General features: G+C 38.6%; 10 protein-coding genes across 10 annotated transcripts; 5 read left to right on the forward strand and 5 right to left on the reverse strand. All coding sequences in view use genetic code 12, as the record gives it.

Moving 5' to 3' along the window:
- Positions 1-234: 234 nt before the first annotated feature.
- On the forward strand, positions 235-942 carry SPAPADRAFT_62685 (uncharacterized protein; the record flags this gene model as incomplete). The annotated part of the gene is made up of 1 exon (XM_007376793.1): positions 235-942. The coding sequence occupies one exon, from the start codon at positions 235-237 to the stop codon at positions 940-942; it is 708 nt and encodes a 235-aa protein (XP_007376855.1).
- A 630-nt stretch (positions 943-1,572) lies between these two features.
- Positions 1,573-2,924, forward strand: SPAPADRAFT_52021 (Zn(II)2Cys6 transcription factor domain-containing protein; the record flags this gene model as incomplete). The annotated part of the gene is made up of 2 exons (XM_007376794.1): positions 1,573-1,632; positions 1,686-2,924. The coding sequence occupies 2 exons, from the start codon at positions 1,573-1,575 to the stop codon at positions 2,922-2,924; spliced, it is 1,299 nt and encodes a 432-aa protein (XP_007376856.1).
- A 91-nt stretch (positions 2,925-3,015) lies between these two features.
- SPAPADRAFT_156121 (uncharacterized protein) lies at positions 3,016-5,616 on the reverse strand (the record flags this gene model as incomplete). The annotated part of the gene is made up of 1 exon (XM_007376795.1): positions 3,016-5,616. One exon carries the CDS (start codon positions 5,574-5,576, stop codon positions 3,867-3,869), a length of 1,710 nt encoding a protein of 569 aa, XP_007376857.1.
- DOG1 (2-deoxyglucose-6-phosphatase) lies at positions 3,058-3,819 on the forward strand (the record flags this gene model as incomplete). The annotated part of the gene is made up of 1 exon (XM_007376796.1): positions 3,058-3,819. The coding sequence occupies one exon, from the start codon at positions 3,058-3,060 to the stop codon at positions 3,817-3,819; it is 762 nt and encodes a 253-aa protein (XP_007376858.1).
- Positions 5,617-5,822: 206 nt separating the features above from the next.
- On the reverse strand, positions 5,823-6,410 carry SPAPADRAFT_142846 (peptide alpha-N-acetyltransferase complex B subunit; the record flags this gene model as incomplete). The annotated part of the gene is made up of 1 exon (XM_007376797.1): positions 5,823-6,410. The coding sequence occupies one exon, from the start codon at positions 6,408-6,410 to the stop codon at positions 5,823-5,825; it is 588 nt and encodes a 195-aa protein (XP_007376859.1).
- A 593-nt stretch (positions 6,411-7,003) lies between these two features.
- Positions 7,004-9,586, reverse strand: SPAPADRAFT_52025 (chromatin-binding protein; the record flags this gene model as incomplete). The annotated part of the gene is made up of 1 exon (XM_007376798.1): positions 7,004-9,586. One exon carries the CDS (start codon positions 9,584-9,586, stop codon positions 7,004-7,006), a length of 2,583 nt encoding a protein of 860 aa, XP_007376860.1.
- A 2,059-nt stretch (positions 9,587-11,645) lies between these two features.
- HAK1 (Hak1p) lies at positions 11,646-17,666 on the forward strand (the record flags this gene model as incomplete). The annotated part of the gene is made up of 2 exons (XM_007376799.1): positions 11,646-11,712; positions 11,788-17,666. The coding sequence occupies 2 exons, from the start codon at positions 11,646-11,648 to the stop codon at positions 14,013-14,015; spliced, it is 2,295 nt and encodes a 764-aa protein (XP_007376861.1).
- On the reverse strand, positions 13,330-15,116 carry SPAPADRAFT_62696 (uncharacterized protein; the record flags this gene model as incomplete). The annotated part of the gene is made up of 1 exon (XM_007376800.1): positions 13,330-15,116. The coding sequence occupies one exon, from the start codon at positions 15,078-15,080 to the stop codon at positions 14,094-14,096; it is 987 nt and encodes a 328-aa protein (XP_007376862.1).
- SPAPADRAFT_62697 (uncharacterized protein) lies at positions 15,624-17,219 on the forward strand (the record flags this gene model as incomplete). The annotated part of the gene is made up of 1 exon (XM_007376801.1): positions 15,624-17,219. The coding sequence occupies one exon, from the start codon at positions 15,669-15,671 to the stop codon at positions 16,887-16,889; it is 1,221 nt and encodes a 406-aa protein (XP_007376863.1).
- RPS23A (40S ribosomal protein uS12) lies at positions 17,201-17,638 on the reverse strand (the record flags this gene model as incomplete). Its single annotated transcript, XM_007376802.1, has 1 exon — positions 17,201-17,638. The coding sequence occupies one exon, from the start codon at positions 17,636-17,638 to the stop codon at positions 17,201-17,203; it is 438 nt and encodes a 145-aa protein (XP_007376864.1).
- Positions 17,667-18,112: the final 446 nt, after the last annotated feature.

Consider the following 18,112-nt stretch of genomic DNA (forward strand, 5'->3'; position numbering starts at 1 on the left):
CCGAAAGTTCATGATACTTGGAGATTCAAGGTTCCTAAATTATTCCCTGGAAGTGATTTAGTGCAACAGAGTATTTATAGTTTTTCAGGTATGACATTATTGACTGAGTTAGAATTGACGGGGAGTAAGGATACAATGGCATTATTGCCTTATGATATTAAGAACAAATTGTTTGAAAAAACCTTGACTTATTTCACTAATATGTTGGCGCAGAATCGTACTTGGGTACAAAGTATGAATGAAAATGAAGACAAGGCCAAGGAAATGCTAATTTCTAGTTTTTTAATGTTTGCATTTTTGGGAGTCCATCCATATGGACTTCTTCCTTTAATTTCACTCGATAAGTCAAAACCAGACCTAATTTCAATAGCACGAGGGATTCAAACAGTTATAAAACAAACTCTTCCGGTGATTTTGAATTCGGAACTTCGAGGACTAATGATATTTAAAGATCTTATTGCAGACTCAACACCAATACTTGAAGAAACCACATATCCAATTATTATACAACTTCTAGAAGATCTAGATAATACCCAATTACCATCGCATGAACGCAAAATCTGCCGTGAAACAATCCTGACATTTACTGAAGCGTTGTTTGCAACCATGTACTTCAAATTCCCCATCCCATTATTCCGATGGATCATAGTGATCCCTGATGCATACCGTGACCTTCTTTATGAACACCATGAATTTTCAATGAGGTTATTGTATGTGTTTTCCTGCTTATGTTTAATTTTCCAATTTCACATGTTTAAAGAAAAGAACATGTGGATCGATCATATGGAAGAGTACAAGAAGTACTGTGATTCTCGGTACGGGGGATTTTTATATGATTTAGATCACTGGTTATTTGAATTGGGTGTAACCAGAGAACTTCGTATTAGAAAGTATAATGACGCAGGCTATTTTGATCCCAAGGCTGAGTATTACAAAGTTTAAGAGGTTAATATGGGGAGGGGGAGGGGAGAGGAGTATTAGATCATGCGTTTTTGTTTTCTAAATTGTTTGTGTTACATAAGAATTTGGTATTTTTAATTGTGCTATTAGCAATTGGTTTCTAGTACAATTATATTGAATGCTGGTGCTCAATTCAACACATCTGGAATCGTAACGTAGTGGATTGTCCAACTTTGGTATCTCACGTGGTAGAGATTAGCTTATACCAAGAGAACCTTGTAGATTGATTGAATATAATGTTACAAATACCCCATTGCTGACCTATAAATTGAAGGTTAGGTTTGGTTCATTTATAGTTCAATGGGTTTTCTCGAAATTATTATCTTGGTTGTTGCGTATTTCTACAATGAGGCTGTGCGTTTAAGGAATTCTAGTATAGTAAAATTCCCCAAGAAAACCAATAAATACAAATATTTATTAATACATCGCTTTTATTGAGCAGTTTACGAATAATTGCTTGAACTTACTTTGCAATATTGTGATTGCAAGCAGCACTTCCTGGATTATTTTGCACTTAATTTGCAACTAAAGCCGCACGAGTATTGTGTTGTTGATTTGAAAGCTAAGCCTGGTAAACAATTACAAATTATAATTAGTCAAAGTAGCACCTCAATGGCTCTACCAAAGCGATCAAGAAATGGATGTTTGAGTTGTAAAAGGTTAAGAATTAAGGTATGTCTGATGTATTATCTCGTAGTTTAAGTTAATTTACTAACATCCCTTAGTGCAATGAAGCCCATCCTTGTTGTGAGTATTGCGTTCATACCAACCGAGAATGTGTTTACCCACCACCGGGACCTATCAAAGGAAGTACATCATCTAGTGCCTCCTCTACCCCTGGTTCAAGTAGAAGTAGAAGCAAAAGTCCCAGGGTGACTGCATCATCCGAACCAATTGTAATTTTGAATCCTACAAAGGACTTGGTGCTTACCCAGACAACCTCACAAATGGACATTTCAGCATTTGAATTGCGGCTTCTTCATTTTTTTAACCATAGGTGCATTGATTTCTTTTCATTTGGAGTCAACCTGAGAAATACTTGGAAATTCAAGGTTCCTAAGTTATTGCCAGGAAGTGATTTGGTCCAGCAAAGCATTTACAGTTTTTCAGGCATGACTCTACTAAGTGAATTTGAACTAACTGGAAATATGGATTCAATGGCATTGTTACCGTATGACATCAAGGATAAACTATTTGAGAAAACGTTGTCTTATTTCAACAAAACATTAGCACAAAATCGGGAACGGGTGGTGAGTATCAATGGCAATGAGGAGAAGGCTAAAGAAGTGTTGATATCTAGTATTTTAATGCTTGCATTCTTGGGAGTCCATCCGTATAAACTTCTTCCTTTGATCTCATTTGACAGATCCAAGCCAGATCTACTTACAATATCCCGAGGAATTAGAACTATTTTAACGCAAACTCTTCCCGTGATTTTGAACACGGATCTACGAGAGTTGATGGTATTCAAGGATGCGATTGCAAATTTAGCGCCGCTGATCCAAGAAGCTACATACCCGCTTATAATTCAACTACTTGAAGATCTAGATACCACGGAGTTACCAGAAGATGAACGCAAAATCTGCCGAGATGCAATTCAAGGGTTGAATGAAGCATTGTTTGCATGTATGTACTTCAAATTTCCGATCCCATTATTCCGATGGGCCATAGTAATCCCTGATGCATACCGTGACCTTCTTTATGAACACCATGAATTTGCAATGAGGTTATTGTATGTGTTTTCCTGCTTATGTCTAATTTTCCAATTTTTCATGTCTAAAGAAAAGAACATGTGGATCGATCATATGGAAGAGTACAAGAAATACAATGATACTCGATATGGAGGGTTCTTATATGATTTAGATCACTGGTTATTTGAATTGGGTGTGACCAGAGAACTCCGTATTAGAAACTATAATGACGCAGGCTATTTCGATCCCAAGGCTGAGTATTATAAAGCTTAGGGGGTAATTAGGGGGTAGCACTTTATTTGTGGGGCAAACCGAAAAAAACAAAAACGTCCACATAAAAGTCTATGTGGGTGTTTTTTAATTTATACCGCCGCATAATACATTCCTTTCTTGAAGCAGATACTAAATGAGCAATATCATCACATTAAACACCAACTTCATCTTGTTTGATCTTGATGGAACGTTAGTCAATTCTACCGCGGCCGTGGAAAAGAGCTGGGAACATGAAGTAGAAGTGCATAACAAACAACACCCAGATGCAAAACTCGATTTGCAAACGTTGTTATTTGAGTGCCATGGCCTGCGAACCGTGGAGACATTCACCAAGAGCTTTCCAGAGAAATTGCCTGTGAGTCAAAAGGACATTGACATATGGGAACTGGAGATTGTGCGTAAGTACGGCGATTTAGGTAAACCTATTCCTGGAAGTGTTGCATTTCTTGAAAGTTTGAATGAGAAAGGTGCGAAGGATAGTTGGGCGATTATTACTTCAGGAACTCAAGAATTAGCTTATGGTTGGTACAATAGACTATTCTCTTCTATTCCTCGTCCGAAAATTTTCATTACTGCACATGACGTTTCTAACGGTAAACCTGATCCAGAAGGATATTATACTGCATTCAAGAAATTGATTTCCCTTAACAATATAGTGGTGGGTGTATCCCGTCCCAAGGCAATTGTATTTGAAGACGCGCCTACCGGGGTTAAAAGTGGTGTCAATGGTGGGTTCTTGGTTATTGGAATTGCCAGTACATTCTCGAAAGAAGTATTACTTAAGGCGGGTGCTACTTATGTCATCGAAGATTTCTCCAAGGTGTCCTTGATAGAATCTGATGATGCTGACGAAGATGAATACTCTCGTCTTACAGTTAGTTTAGAAATTTTGTAAAGGGAGTGGTATTTATACATATATATATATAAAGATAATTTATAAACCTATTCCAAAGCTAAACTTTGAAGATGTTCGTTTAATTTTGACCTTCTTTCCTTTTTACGCTTTTCTTTTCGAGTCTTTTCATCAGCTGAATGTTTATAGTCCAAGTATTCGTGTAATACCTGGGCATTCTCTTCATGCAACAAACTATCGTCGATCTCATCATGATTGAGCCCATATGAATTATATTCATTTTCGGGCTCTTTTAATATATCTTGGAATCCATCATCACTAATGAGTTGATTGTGTAATCCAAAACTAAAGCACCATCTCAAATGACGTAATCGAGCATGCAAACACCAGGTGTTTATGCGCAACACTTTATACTTGGATAATTTTATGGATGTAGAATCGATGGTGTTGCCAAGTATTTCGATTCCTTCTGGTGAGCGTTTATATATCTGTACTCTCTGTTTAGGGTCCACATAACTTTCCACGGTGTTTTTGATGTTTCTAAATATGGAGTTGATTTCTTTCTTGTCCCTCTTGGACACCTTTTTCGATGACAAGTTGGTGAGCCTTTCAAGAATAGCAAACAAAGATTCTTGTTCATAATATGGAGAGTTTACATTGTAATCCATATCCGGTTCCTCGTCTTCACTTTCTTCCTCATCGTAATCAAACATTTCATAAACGACACCAATAGCTCTGGCGGCAGCTTTGGCAATATCTCTGTTTTCATCATTATCTAAAATCGGCACTAATTTGATCATCAAGTCTTGTAATATGTCATTCAAGAAAGTCCCTCGAGTCAACAATGTCAAGAAACATGCGACACCATGCAATGCGGCTATGGCGACACCGGCTTCCTCGGTGACTTTTGAGTTAGCTTCCTGAATCAACCTCTTGTCCATGTTCTTATCGGTGATAAATGTTGCGTGTTCACGGTCGCCCATTTCAACTTGTCGTTTCAACGCACTGGAACTAGCCGTATACCCTTCGGCCAATTCCATGAGCATGGCTATTTGATCCTCGATTCCAAATGCCGATGCACCGTGGTGGAGAATCAAATTGAGAACAACGTACCCAGATATTATGTTGGCCTTGTTTTCATTGGTGATGATACTGGTGGCGGGTTCGACCAAGAGCTGGGTGATCTTGGCCAAGAAATCCGTCGATATCAAGGTGGAAAAATCGTCAATGTCTGAACAAAGCAAGGCAATAATGGACTTGTAAAGGTACAAAAACTCAAAATCGCTACGGTAATCGCCCTCGTTAAATATGGAAATCAATTTCAGAACCTTATCTTCGTCGACATAATTGGCTGTGCCGGCATTTTCTTCATTTACCACGCTCAATGGACGTGAGATAATCACCTTGTACAATTGCGCCAATAGCAATTCTCGGGAACTCAGGGAAACATCAGCACGACTGAAGGAAAGAGACACAATGATGTCGGTGACTCCGGTGGCTTCACTTTGAATTCTAAACTTATTAAGTGAGTCGGCCTCGTATTGACGTCTGTCGCCCACACTTATTCTATCTTCTTTGTTCATCTCTCCAACTTCGGCCTGCTGTAGATTGGCCAATTTCTCACGAAGCAACTCCTCTAATTTGAAAAGATCTTGTTCACCATTGGCGTCGTCTTCGGCATCAGAGTCATCTGCCAGTCTTAGCGGTGTTCTGGCAGCTGAGGGGGCGCGTGAGGACGCACCAGACTTGGGAGTGTGAGTTCCATCTCCTCTTCTCTTTAACAAGTGTCTGCGAGACATGGTAAACCTGGCTGTTGATTGATTGAATTGCAGAAGTGATGATAAAAATTTTTCAAAAATTGCTATGTGGAATGGGGTAAAGTTTTTTGGAGAGAGGGGGGAGGGTCATACGATTAAGCCGCACAAAGGGCAAAGGGCTGATTCTCGGAAATAACCTTCGTGACCAACCAATCCAAGACTACAAATATACAACATATCGCTAATCGGTATGGTAAATGTTTATTCTAGTATCTATGCTAATGTCTGCTAAAACGTCACCTCCTGAGGTAGCACATATACTTTGTCTCCTTTGTCTCTAATTGTCTCATTGTTCGTGTCTCGCGGCAACAGTTTTCTCATATCAAACGCATCAATCTCATCGTCAATGGCATTCCTGTCCATCGGCATTGTCTGGCCATAGTACCCGACTACTCGTCGGTATACGCTATAGCCCAACTTCTCATACAACTGCCTCCCCAAAGTGTTTGTTACTTTGACAAACAAATCTACAAACAACGTCTCATAGGGTGCCACGCTGGTCATTTTTTCAAGCTCGAGACACAACTCGCTGGCGAGTCCAAGTCGACGATACTGGTCCTGCACAGTCACTGCAGTGATATGCGTGTGCCATTCCTTTTTCGCGAGCTTGCCCTCGGTCTTGCCCATCATATATCCGCTGATTTCATGTGGTTGGCCAAAATGACGGGAAAGTTCTACTGATTTGAAGAATAGCTGGGGCCAGTCGGTAAGATACTGTAAATAAAACGAAATATTGAAGTTTTCCGTGAGTGGGTCGAGATTGACTGAATTGAACTCAAACAAGTCCTCGATTTGAAATGGTTTGATTGACGTCATTGTCACTTTTGCAAAGTGTTTCTGTGTGGCCCTCGTCAAAAACGGAAATAGCTGTCAAGCTGTCAAATGTTGACAAGAGCCTGGCATTAATTTTTTCTTCGTCTTCTTGTTCTATATTTGCTTTCTTCCTGCACATGGGCGGGAGCAAGTGAGCGAGAGAGACAGGCAGAGAGAACGATCGATCGATCATGCTGCTGCTCTGCGGCTCACACCAAAGTTTCATTCATGAAGGCGCTAAGGTGGAAAATGAAAACAAATTTTTTTTTGTTTTATTATTAAATCTCCTAATCTTCATTATCAACTTCACACAATATGTTTGGCGGTCCTCAACCTTCTGAAGAAGAAAAGAAACTTCGTGAAAAGTACGCTCACGACACCTTGGTGTTTGCTGGTGTTTTAGCTGGTACCTTATGGGTCATCCCAATGGTGTTCCACTACTTCAAGAAGAACTAGTTTTAAAAGGTATTGGCTTGCTATTTGGAATTATATAGATCTACTTGTTTTACACTTGTCTGTTCAATGTATATAGGTTATCGCGGTTGTTAATATACACGACTACCCACTATCCCTTAGTTATACACTACCTAACTGGTCTAGTCATCCTCCTCCTCTTCCAAGGACATTTCTCGCAACTCTCTGATCTTGTTAGCCAAATTCATAAATTGCATTCTTTCAGCAATTCTAAATGCAGCATACTGCGCCTTGTCCTTCTTGATCATCTTAACTATACTCCAGGCTTTATTCAATTGACTCTGGCTACAAGCTTGGCCAAACAATTTCAACAAGGACTTGTCGAAAAGATTAGCGCACTCATTCAATCTCTCCATGATATCCAGTCTATCTGTATCCTCGGTATTCTCATCATTCAAAGTCTCACTGAGCAACTTACCGAAAGTAGTTGACCTTACAAAGACTTCTTCGGCATCTTCTTCAACCCTAGTTTCTTCCTCGTCCTCTTCATCATCGTCATCACCCTCGCCAAGTCCAAGGTCGTCCAAATCACTCTTTTTCTTTTCTTTGGCCCTCTCCTTGACAACAATCGGCATCTCAATGTCAATTTCAACTGGCAAGGGCAAGGGGAATCCAGGATATTCTGAATCACCACCTTTCAAAATCAAACAGTTCAATTTCTCACCAATCAACCCTAATGGCCAACACTTCCAATTTTTCTTATTCCGATTATGTCCTACGATCGCATCATGACAATTCAAAAGTGGAATCCATTTCGAATTCTGCTCTTGTCTCCATTGATGTAATACAAGCACGGTGTCATCTTCTCCACCAACTAAAATAGGATCATCGTATTCATTGAAAAACACACCTTTTATCAAGAGCTTATCCAGGTGTTTCAATGGAAGCATCACATTTTGTTGATAGTATTTGAAATCAGCCAATTCAATAATAGAGTACGTAAACACATTGGCAACTTGGTTAATCATGAACAAGGTCGCTCGAGAAGATGAAATCAAGGATACAACCGGCGTGGTCTTGATGACATTGACGCATAATCCAAACTGGTCGAAAACACGCAAGTACCCCATATTAGTACCAACCACAATCAAATCATTCTCGGAATTGCTATTGGAAATACAAACGGAAGTAATGTACTCATTGACAACCAAAGGAATTTTACGTTCCCAACTGTACAGATCATCGTGGTCACGGTAATACACTAAACCCCCTTCTTTCTTGGAATCCGCTGATCTGGCCAAAAGAATACCTCGCGCGTTCAAGGAAGCAAGATCAAACCCAGAATAATCAATGAAATTGTATTCACGATGAACAGATCTGTCAAAGAATGATACAGTTATACTTTGTTGAGATTCAAGTTCGATCGTCTTGACGATCCATACATATCCCAAGTTATTCATGGTCAAATATCTCTTTTTGACGGAACCATGATTGAATGGGGTAGAACCGGGAGAGTATGGTTTGATTTCAAAAGTAGGAACATGTGCATGTCCATTGGAGGTAGAATGTCCATTCAATTTAGATCTTTTGTAAGATTCAGAATGACCATTGGATAATCCATTCAATTCTTCATCGTCTTCATCAATAATCAACTCGTCCTCTTCGTGTAATTTATATTCACGTTTTCTAGCAAGAGCAGGTTCTTCGTTTTCATCGTCGGAATCACGCAATAATACATCAGTATCATTACCATCGTCTTTTTCCCCTTCGTCATCTTCAATATCCAGTTCTTCAGCTTCGTCAACAAACAAATTAGATGCTGATTCTGAAACAATATTCTTCAAAGACAACACTTCCCCATTGGTGGTACCTATAAACAAATGATTACCCCTCCAAGCAGTATTCAAGGGATAGTACCCATCAAAATCAACTGTATCTTCATGAATGACATTGCCACTATCAAAATCAAAAATCTTGAATCCGTCATGAGATAAAATAACCAAATGTTTCCCATTGGCACTCAAGGCAAAATCAACAATCTTGGCATTATCATTATCAAACTTCTTAATAATCTTCCAATCATCACGTTGATATACATGGACTTCGTTTTCGATAGTAGGTACTAATAGGTATCGACCATTTGAACTCCAGTGGGTCTTACTACAGACCAACTCGTCGTGATTCTCTTGATTGAAATCAATTTGGTCTAAACTAGTATTAATCTTGGCATTCAACACATTGTTCAAACTGTGAATCAAGTTAGGTTGTTCATTAACGACGGAATACAACTGAACATTCCCATTAGATAAACAAACACTGATAATCTCTCCCGAGAAATTGTAGGCCAAGTTAACCATTTGATCAGGCAAGGTAATCGATTGAGTACTCTTATCTTGAACATCGACCACAACCAACTTATCGTCATCACCACCACAAACTACCCGTTTACCCAGGTTAACAAATACGGCGTCTCTCAAGGGTAAATCAGATCTGTGAATAATACCGTTGCTCTCTCCACTTTTCAAATCAATCAATTCTAACTGACCACTGGTGGATGTAACAACAGCCCGGTTGGAGTCGGAGTCATGAGCTAATGAAGTCAAGTTATCAATAATGTCAATAGAAACAGGTTCTAATTCCGGTTCGGCAATGTTGAATAGTTTAATCAACCCCTCACTATTACCAATAAGGAGTCGATCACTAGTGGGGTTGTAATGCACGTAGGAGTTCCCATCAGGGAACGCGGTGATCTTCTTGTGTGACATTTGACGTGTAATCCCTTCTAGCTCTCTTCATTAAACATTTTTCAAAATTGTTGTTTTTATCTGTTGGACCGTACGCGTCTAATTTGGATGCGGCTCAGACTGGGCGTGCGCGTATTATGATATGGAAGTGCTACCATGTGAATTAATAAGAATCATTTTAGTGACTTCAAAGTAGATCCAGCACTGCTACAGCATAGTTAATAAGATGTAGAAAAAATCTTGGAACTTTAGGTGGAGCTGTAAAATTTGTATTGGAATATCCTGGTGCTAATTGAAAACGTGCCTCTATCATCAGAAAACATGAGAGTTGAATCCCCCTCCCCCATGATCAACATCAATCTTCCATCGGCGGGTTGAAGGCATAGTAAAGTCTCGTTCAAAAATTAATATCAAGCAGAAAGCAAAAAACCTTAATGTCATTAATATCGTTATTTTCGTGTTGGCTAAGTCATTCTTCATCATGGTTCAAATAACGACTTTATTTGGAATACAAACTGGAAAAGGATACCCTAAAGGACAAAAGCTTTTTCCAAGAAGCCTATATATGATGGGGTAGATTCCATCTTGAAAAGGTTGGCTCACTCATGCATTTATATAGGTGACTGGGTGGTTTGGGTTAGAAGAGGTCTTGGTCTGTTGTCAGTTGTTGCAATTTGATGTTGAACAGCTTACTCTGTTTTATTTCTCTGATTTCAGCTACCATTGCTTTTGTTGCTATTGTTGTACTTGTTTCCCGATTTTGATTAATTGTTTCGTGGTGAGTATGATGTATATTTGTGATTGTGGTGGTCAAGTTTGGTGTTGACTTTGAAATAATCCCTCAATCAATCCTATTTTTTATTGGCCAGCAGGTGTATGTTCTTTGTTGTCATCACTGTTTCTATACCAATAATAATCTGCTCCTTACTATCTGTGCCTATGCAGTTGTATAATAGTTCTAGATCTCAATATGGTTAATGAAGGTAAATTATAAGTGGCTACTAACAGTTATATACTCGATTGATATATAAAGTGTACTACAAAAAAATAGAGGTATTTAAGGTTAACTTTATACTATTCTTTCCCCTTTCTACGATTCAAACATACAACTATTTACCAGACCATTGTTTTAACTATGATACAAGCCATCTCTACAATAATTCACACCTGTATAAATTAGCTATGGTGAATTTTTATAAAGGGTAAAAAAGTTCCTGGTGGGGATTCACTTGAAGCAACTAGTGCGAAAATCCCTCAGGCAGAAAAAAAATTTTCTTTCTATTGAGCGTAAACTTTTTCGTATTGCTGCAAAAAAAAAATCAGTAACAAAAGACGAACAAAGAAATTGAGATTTATGTCATAGGGGGGAATATCTAAAAAGGGAATACAAAAAAAAGAAATTCCCGTAAATATGCATAATATATGCACAGCCACAAACTTATTTAACTTTCCATCTCTCTACAGACACACCAATTCATTCCGCAAAATTGCCATATTTCTATTTTGACTCTCCTTGTTTACATTTAATGTATGATGTATCCTCACATCAATAAAATTTCTTTTTTCTAATTTGTATCGCGCTGTCTGTAGTTTTTTTTTTTTTTTTTCGCAATCTGGACTTGAAATGGATCAATATTGGTATGAATCAAACCAAACCAACAACATATACTTTTGTTGTAACTGGACAAAAATACAATAGGGCGAGGTATTGTTTCATGTTTCACATGTGGTAAATCACAAAACTTATAGGTCGAAAGGAAAAAAAGGAAATTGAGAACAAGGTGTAACAATTTTTTATTTTATTGTATGGTGCGCAAAATTTGAGGGATTTTTGTTTGTACTAGCATTTCATAGCGAAATCAGAGCATTACGTAGAGAGGAAAAATTACAATTTATTGGTTGCGGAAAGTAAGCCTAATTTCTGTCTCTAGTTAAGCTATGGTAACCAGCAGAATATTCCCACAACGTGTAGCGATAGGGGGGTTAAGGTATAAATAGCGATAATTTCCCATTTTTCTCTATTTCTTCAGTATAATTTCACCACTTGAGTTTCCTCTTTCCTTGCTTCGGTTTAATTTACATGTCTACTTCTTCAGTTAAGAAGATCATTCCTGAGAATGAATTAGTTGATCAAAATGACAACTATAGTGTCACCACTGTTGAGAATGACAATCGGTCTATTTCTTCAATTGATTTATCAGATGAAGAACAACAGGCAGTAGATTCCGATGAAAAGACTGCTCCTGTCAAAAAGCAACCATGGAGAGAAATTCTCATGTTGTCTTTTTCCTCCCTTGGTGCTATCTATGGTGATTTGGGTACCTCCCCTTTGTATACTCTTAACTCCATCAAGTACAAACAATTACCACCCAGCAGAGATGATATTTATGGGGCCGTATCAGTTATTTTCTATGTCTTCACTATCATTGTCATCATCAAGTATGTTTTTATCGTCTTGGTTATTGGTCCAAATAACGGTGAAGGTGGTCAGGTTGCAATTTACGCCAAGATAGCTCGTCATTTGAATATTGGTCCCAAGGGGGTGCAAATTCCTGGTGGCGCTAATGAGGACTCTGATTTACAATTACTTTCAAGACAAGATACTACTGCTTCTTCAGTAGTCACTACTGTTTCAAGAATTGAACGGATTAAACAACATCCAACTATGATTTCCCTTGTCCAGATTTTCATTCTTGGTGCTTGCTTTGTTGGTTGTGCCTTGGTGGTTAGTGACGGACTATTGACACCAACTGCTTCTATTCTTAGTGCTGTGGGTGGTATTCAAGTGGCTCAACCTTCATTCACAAACGTTCTTGCTGTTTCTGAAGTGATTTTGATTGTCTTATTTGCAATCCAGCAATTTGGGTCTAACAAGATTTCCTTCACATTTGCTCCAATTATTTTCATCTGGATGATTGGATTGATAATTTGTGGTATTTATAACATTGCCAAGTATCATCCTGCAATTTTCTCAGCTTTGTCTCCATATTATGCTATTAAAATCTTGAGAGAGGGTGGTATTGATGTATTTGGGGGTGCCATGTTGGCCATCACTGGTACTGAGGCTATGTTTGCAGATATTGGTCATTTTGGAAGGCTTCCTATTCAATTAACATTAGGTGGGTTTGTTTACCCTGCCTTAATTCTTTGTTATTTGGGACAAGCTGCCTATCTTGTTGGTCATCCTGAAGCTTATGTTAATCCTTTCTTTTTGTCAATTCCTGGTGGAACTGGTGGTGGTGTTTATTGGGTTATGTTTGTTCTTGCTACTTTAGCCACTATTATTGCTTCACAAGCATTGATCTTGTCTGTTTTCAGTATCATTTCCCAATTAATCAACTTGGACTGTTTTCCTAAATTGAAAATTACCCATGTTTCTTCGGACTATGCTGGAAAGGTATATATTGGTGTGATTAACTGGATGTTGATGATTGGGGTTATGTTGACCATGGCTGGGTTCCAAAACAGTAACAACACCACTGCAGCTTATGGATTAGGTATCACTTTGGATTTGTTTGTTACATCTACTTTGATCATGATCTGTATGTTTTACGTGTACAATTGGAACATCATTTGGCCAATCTTATACTGCTTGATATTTGTTCCTTTGGAAATGTGTTTGATTATTGCCAACATGAAGAAAGTGCCCCACGGTGCCTGGTTCCCAATCATGGTTGCTGGATTGTTGACTCTGTTTTTGATAGTGTGGAGATGGTGCCGTTCGAGAAAGGTTGAGCAGGAGTACAGTTCAAAGATAAGGATCGGGGATTTGTATCCTTATTTCAATGGTCCTAAAGTGACTACTCTTGATCTTAACAACAAGAATGTCAGTCATGAAGACATTAAACAGGTTGGGAAAACTGATGTCAATACCCGATTCGGTAACTTAACCTTGGTCAAACATGAAGGATTGGGGATCATGTATGTTGATTCCCTCTTGACCAATTCTCCAAACACGTTACCTCAACTATACGCTAAATTGGTGTCAACATTTGTTTCTATTCCTTCCAACTTTGTCTTTTGTGGGATTCGAGTATTGAGTATTCCTTATGTCCCTGAAGAAGAACGAGTATTGATGGCACCCATGAAACTACCAGGGCATTACAAATGTGTACTCAGATTTGGATACATGGAAGACATCAAAGTGGATAAAAAGTTGGTGTCTCATATCATGAACAACATCCCAGCCATAAGTGTATTAAACGAAGATCAATTGACTAGTTATCCAATGATGCATATTTTCGAAAATGATTTGATTAGATGTCATGAATATCAACCTAGTAAGAATGTGTTTACTAAAGTGGGTAGATTTATTCGAATGCTTACCATTAATCACTTCTTCAGTCCTTTAAATTCACTTACTCAAGAATATGGAAGATTTTTGAAACTTGCTAATGAAGATGAAGAGCGGGAAAAGAAGATATTCATAGGTGGAGTAGCTAGGATATAGGTTTATAAATTATTATATTTATTCAATAATCTTTATATTACTTTACAACTACTTTTTGTTTATATGCATTATTTAATTTCATGCCCATTCAGGCTTGGTATGATAATCAGAACCTTCGTTATTCTCACTCTTGCCTCCTCTCCAATGACCACCTCTGCCTCTACCGCCTCTTCCTCTACCACCTCTGAATCCACCTCTCCAACCTCTACCACGGCCTCTTCCACGACCCCTTTGTAAAGAAGCTTCACCAAAAGTATCAAGATTCAAAGTCTTTTCCTCGGCCCATCTCATGCTGGATCTTTCTTCAGTCAGGGAAGAGATGTTGTCAAAGAATGAAGACTTCTTGTTGTATCCGGTATGTTCCAATTCGCGTTCTTGCTCCAATTCTTTGGAGAATTTAGCGTTGGCTGATTCGAAATCAAATTCTTCAGTTGGGATATCGGGACCCTTGTGATGGGGTTTACGATGAACTGGCTTTGGCTTGGCGGAAGTTGGTTGTGGTGAAGATCTTGGTTCTGGATCAGCAGGAGATTCTTCGGTGGTGGTTGGGGTTGCCCTTTCAGCAATGGTTTTTGTAGGTTCTGGAGATTGGTGTTGTGGAGCCCCAGTTTCAACTGGTTGGTGTGGGACAGAAGCTGGAACAGCAGCAGGAGACTCAGCGACTTCTTCAGTTGCAGTGGTTGTAGCTGGGGCAGCTTCTACACCTGATGGAGCAGGAGCGCTAGCCGGAGCAGCGGTTTGGGGCATTTGTTGTGGAGCATAGTATCCCGAAGTACCAGATGATGCTGAATAAGGCACTGGCTTGACTTGATCAATCGGAGTATCCAACACCGATAAATCCTTAACGTCGGACCCTCTGAATACAACATACTCGTAAATGTCGTTTCCTGGTGGAACTTCTAAGTTGGGAGTACCATTGGCAGCCATACGACCTTCAGTTCCTAATAATCTGACTGAGTTAAGGGCAACGGTGGCCTCTTCGGCATTAATGTTGTCCAAAAGCCCAACATAACGAAGTCCCTTGTTGGAAATCAAAGAAATTGTCTTTCCAATGTATTGAGACATGGCCTGTTTTGATTCCTTGGTATTGGATGAGAACACGGAATCGGGTGGCTAATTAGATGTTTTTTTGTCCACAGTTGCTTAACGGTGAAGGTAAATTTGACCTGGTTTTTGTCATCAAGGCACGACCTGAAACAGAGTAGTCAAAATCATACAATTTACTTCCAGCTGGTTTATAAAAGTTAGGTTAAGGTGGAAATATGTCATTAAGTGTCACAGGAATGTGTTGGCATTGATTTATTTAAGTTAACGTAATTTTCGTGAAAATTAGTATTGAAAAATTACATATGACACACATTTTGCAGTAATTCTGGTGAATTTTCATGAAAAATAGTGACTACACCTATGTTACATATCATTCAGCTTTGTGTATAGCCTAATCCAAACCATGTAACAGAATTCATCTCAACCACTTACAATAACTAATTAGAAAATCCAATGTTATCCATGTATAGCATGTTGGTGAGGTGAGAGAGAATTCCTTTTCCTTCAACCAGAGCATATTTTCAAAATCAATGTAAAGAAAAAAAAATTAGTCACTCATTTGATATCCTCACACTTCGACACTTCACAACCCAGCAACCAGGCACAATGAGTGACGATCCATTGAAAGATTTTACCACGATTCCACTGGATGGAGTTGATCATGATGAACATGAACACAACAATGACGATCAACAACAGGAAGAGTCCGTACATCAACAGGAACAACAAGAACCAGCACAACAACAACAAGATGACGAATACGACGACGAAGATGACGATAATGTGTATAGTTCCATTAGAGCCCACAAGTTAGCCTCTGATGAAACCAAAGCTGTAACCAAGAAGAAGATTGTCAGAAAAGCGCAAAAGTCAGACACACCTGACAACAGTGCATTGCCTAATCAACCAAGGGCGGAACCACAAGCAAGAAACGACGACTATCAAGATGATTCCAAAATATATTCCGATCCACAAATGAGAAAGCGAATGTTATTGGAAGAGAAAATGGACGCGGCCATAAAGTCCAAATCCACCAGAAGAAGAAAAGCCGATGAAGACGATATAGAAAGAATGCAAGATGACAAGATTGATTTCTTGAAGGATCAAATGATCAAGGCTGCCAATTTGGACGTAGAAAAGAACTCCCAGGGGCAAATTGCTACGGAAAAGTTGAAATTTTTGCGAGAAGTGGTCGATATCTTGTCCAGAGCCGATTTGGCCATTTCCATCTTGGATAATAACTTGTTGGAAGCAGTTAGATTATGGCTTGAGCCATTGCCTGATGCATCAATGCCAGCATATCAAATACAAAAGGAATTAATCCATGCCTTGGAAACTTTGCCTATTAAAACTGACCATTTGGTTGCCTCAGGTATAGGTAAAGTGTTGGTGTTTTACCAACGTTCCAAAAGAACCGAGCCTTCATTAAAGAAGATTGTTGACAGGTTAATTGGTGACTGGACCAGACCAATTTTAAACAAGTCCGATTCTTATAAGGATCGTACCATTCAATTCCATGAATATAACAAGAGTAAATTCTCCAACCAATTGGCAAGTTCGAGATCCAGCAAACCTAAAGAGGCTAGAACCTTGTACGAAGAGAATGCTGAAAGAAGAAAGAGAGCTGCCATTCCAAGTGCTAGAACTGCTGCTTATAAGGTTGCTCCCAGAGTTGATGCCAGTTTGTTAAGAAGACAACAAGCTAGAAATGCTCATAATGACGAAAGATTCAGAAGAATCAACCAAAAGTTGACTCTGATGTCTGTCAAGAAGAAGGCAACCAAGAAGGGTGGACCATCCATCGAAGGTAGAGATTTAGGTATGTAGTACAATCAACAACATGTAACACTACAAAGGAATAAATTTCTTAATACACGTAAATTTAAAAAATTATACAACCATAAATGACCTAAATAAAAAAAGGAACTCAAGATTTGAACTAGAGATTCTTTCAAAGAAAATCCAATTCGATCCACAAAATGCAAACAAGCTGTTTATTTAATTAAAGTGGTAGTATTAGTATATCTTCAAAAATCATTTCCAATTCAAAACTATGGATTCCCCCTCTCTTATAAATTATTTATTCTATGCCTTTCTTCTTTGGAAATGAAAATATCACACAAAATAATATAAGTAATCTATGATCTTGGCTTTTCCTTCTTTTCCTTCCATAAAGCTAACAAGGAGACACCAGAGACCTTGACAACCTTGAATCTAACCCCTGGAATATCACCCTTAGCCTTACCTCTTCTACCGAAACCGGCCAATAAGACTTCGTCGTTTTCGTCAACAAAGTTTAAACAACCATCATTTGGAACGAAAGCAGTAACCTTCTTACCGTTCTTGATTAATTGAACTCTGACACACTTTCTAATAGCGGAGTTTGGTTGCTTGGATTCAATACCAATCTTTTCCAACACAATACCCTTGGCGTGGGAAGAACCACCAAATGGAGAGGACTTGAAAGCAGTTCCTAATAATCTAGCCTTATAGGATTGATCAGCCCATCTGTTGTTACGACGGTGAACTCTTAATTTTCTAGCAGAGTTAAGACCTCTTGGTTTACCTTTACCCATATTGAATTAGTTGTCTATGTTAAGAAAGAAAGAGGAAAGTAAAAAACTATGAAAAAAAATTTTATATTCTTTTTTCTTTGATTTTCGGTAGCAAAACTCAAGGGGGGTGCGAAGTTTTGTGTGTAGTGAGTGATGCAGCGGATTTGTGCGTACGGTGCGCACTATGGATGTTAACTATGGGAAAAATAATGTATGGGTCACTTTTCTTTTTTGCGTGCGAAAACTAATTTTCCCAACACTACTATTGTAGAATGGATGTTTTGTAAACCAGTGTGCATATTAATCAATCACGTGTGTATATGCTTGATTAGGGTTATACCCTAATGCACGGTAATGCGAGAACGTTACAGGTTGCAAAAAAATGCTTACTTGCACATGAAGACTGTACACCAGGACGTACAAGCTAAAAGACAATATTGACAACAGATCAATATATAATGATGTAACTATTATTTTGCTTGGAATAGTGACATG

Source organism: Spathaspora passalidarum, assembly GCF_000223485.1.
Source record: "Spathaspora passalidarum NRRL Y-27907 unplaced genomic scaffold SPAPAscaffold_6, whole genome shotgun sequence".
Taxonomy (NCBI): Eukaryota; Fungi; Ascomycota; class Pichiomycetes; order Serinales; family Debaryomycetaceae; genus Spathaspora; species Spathaspora passalidarum.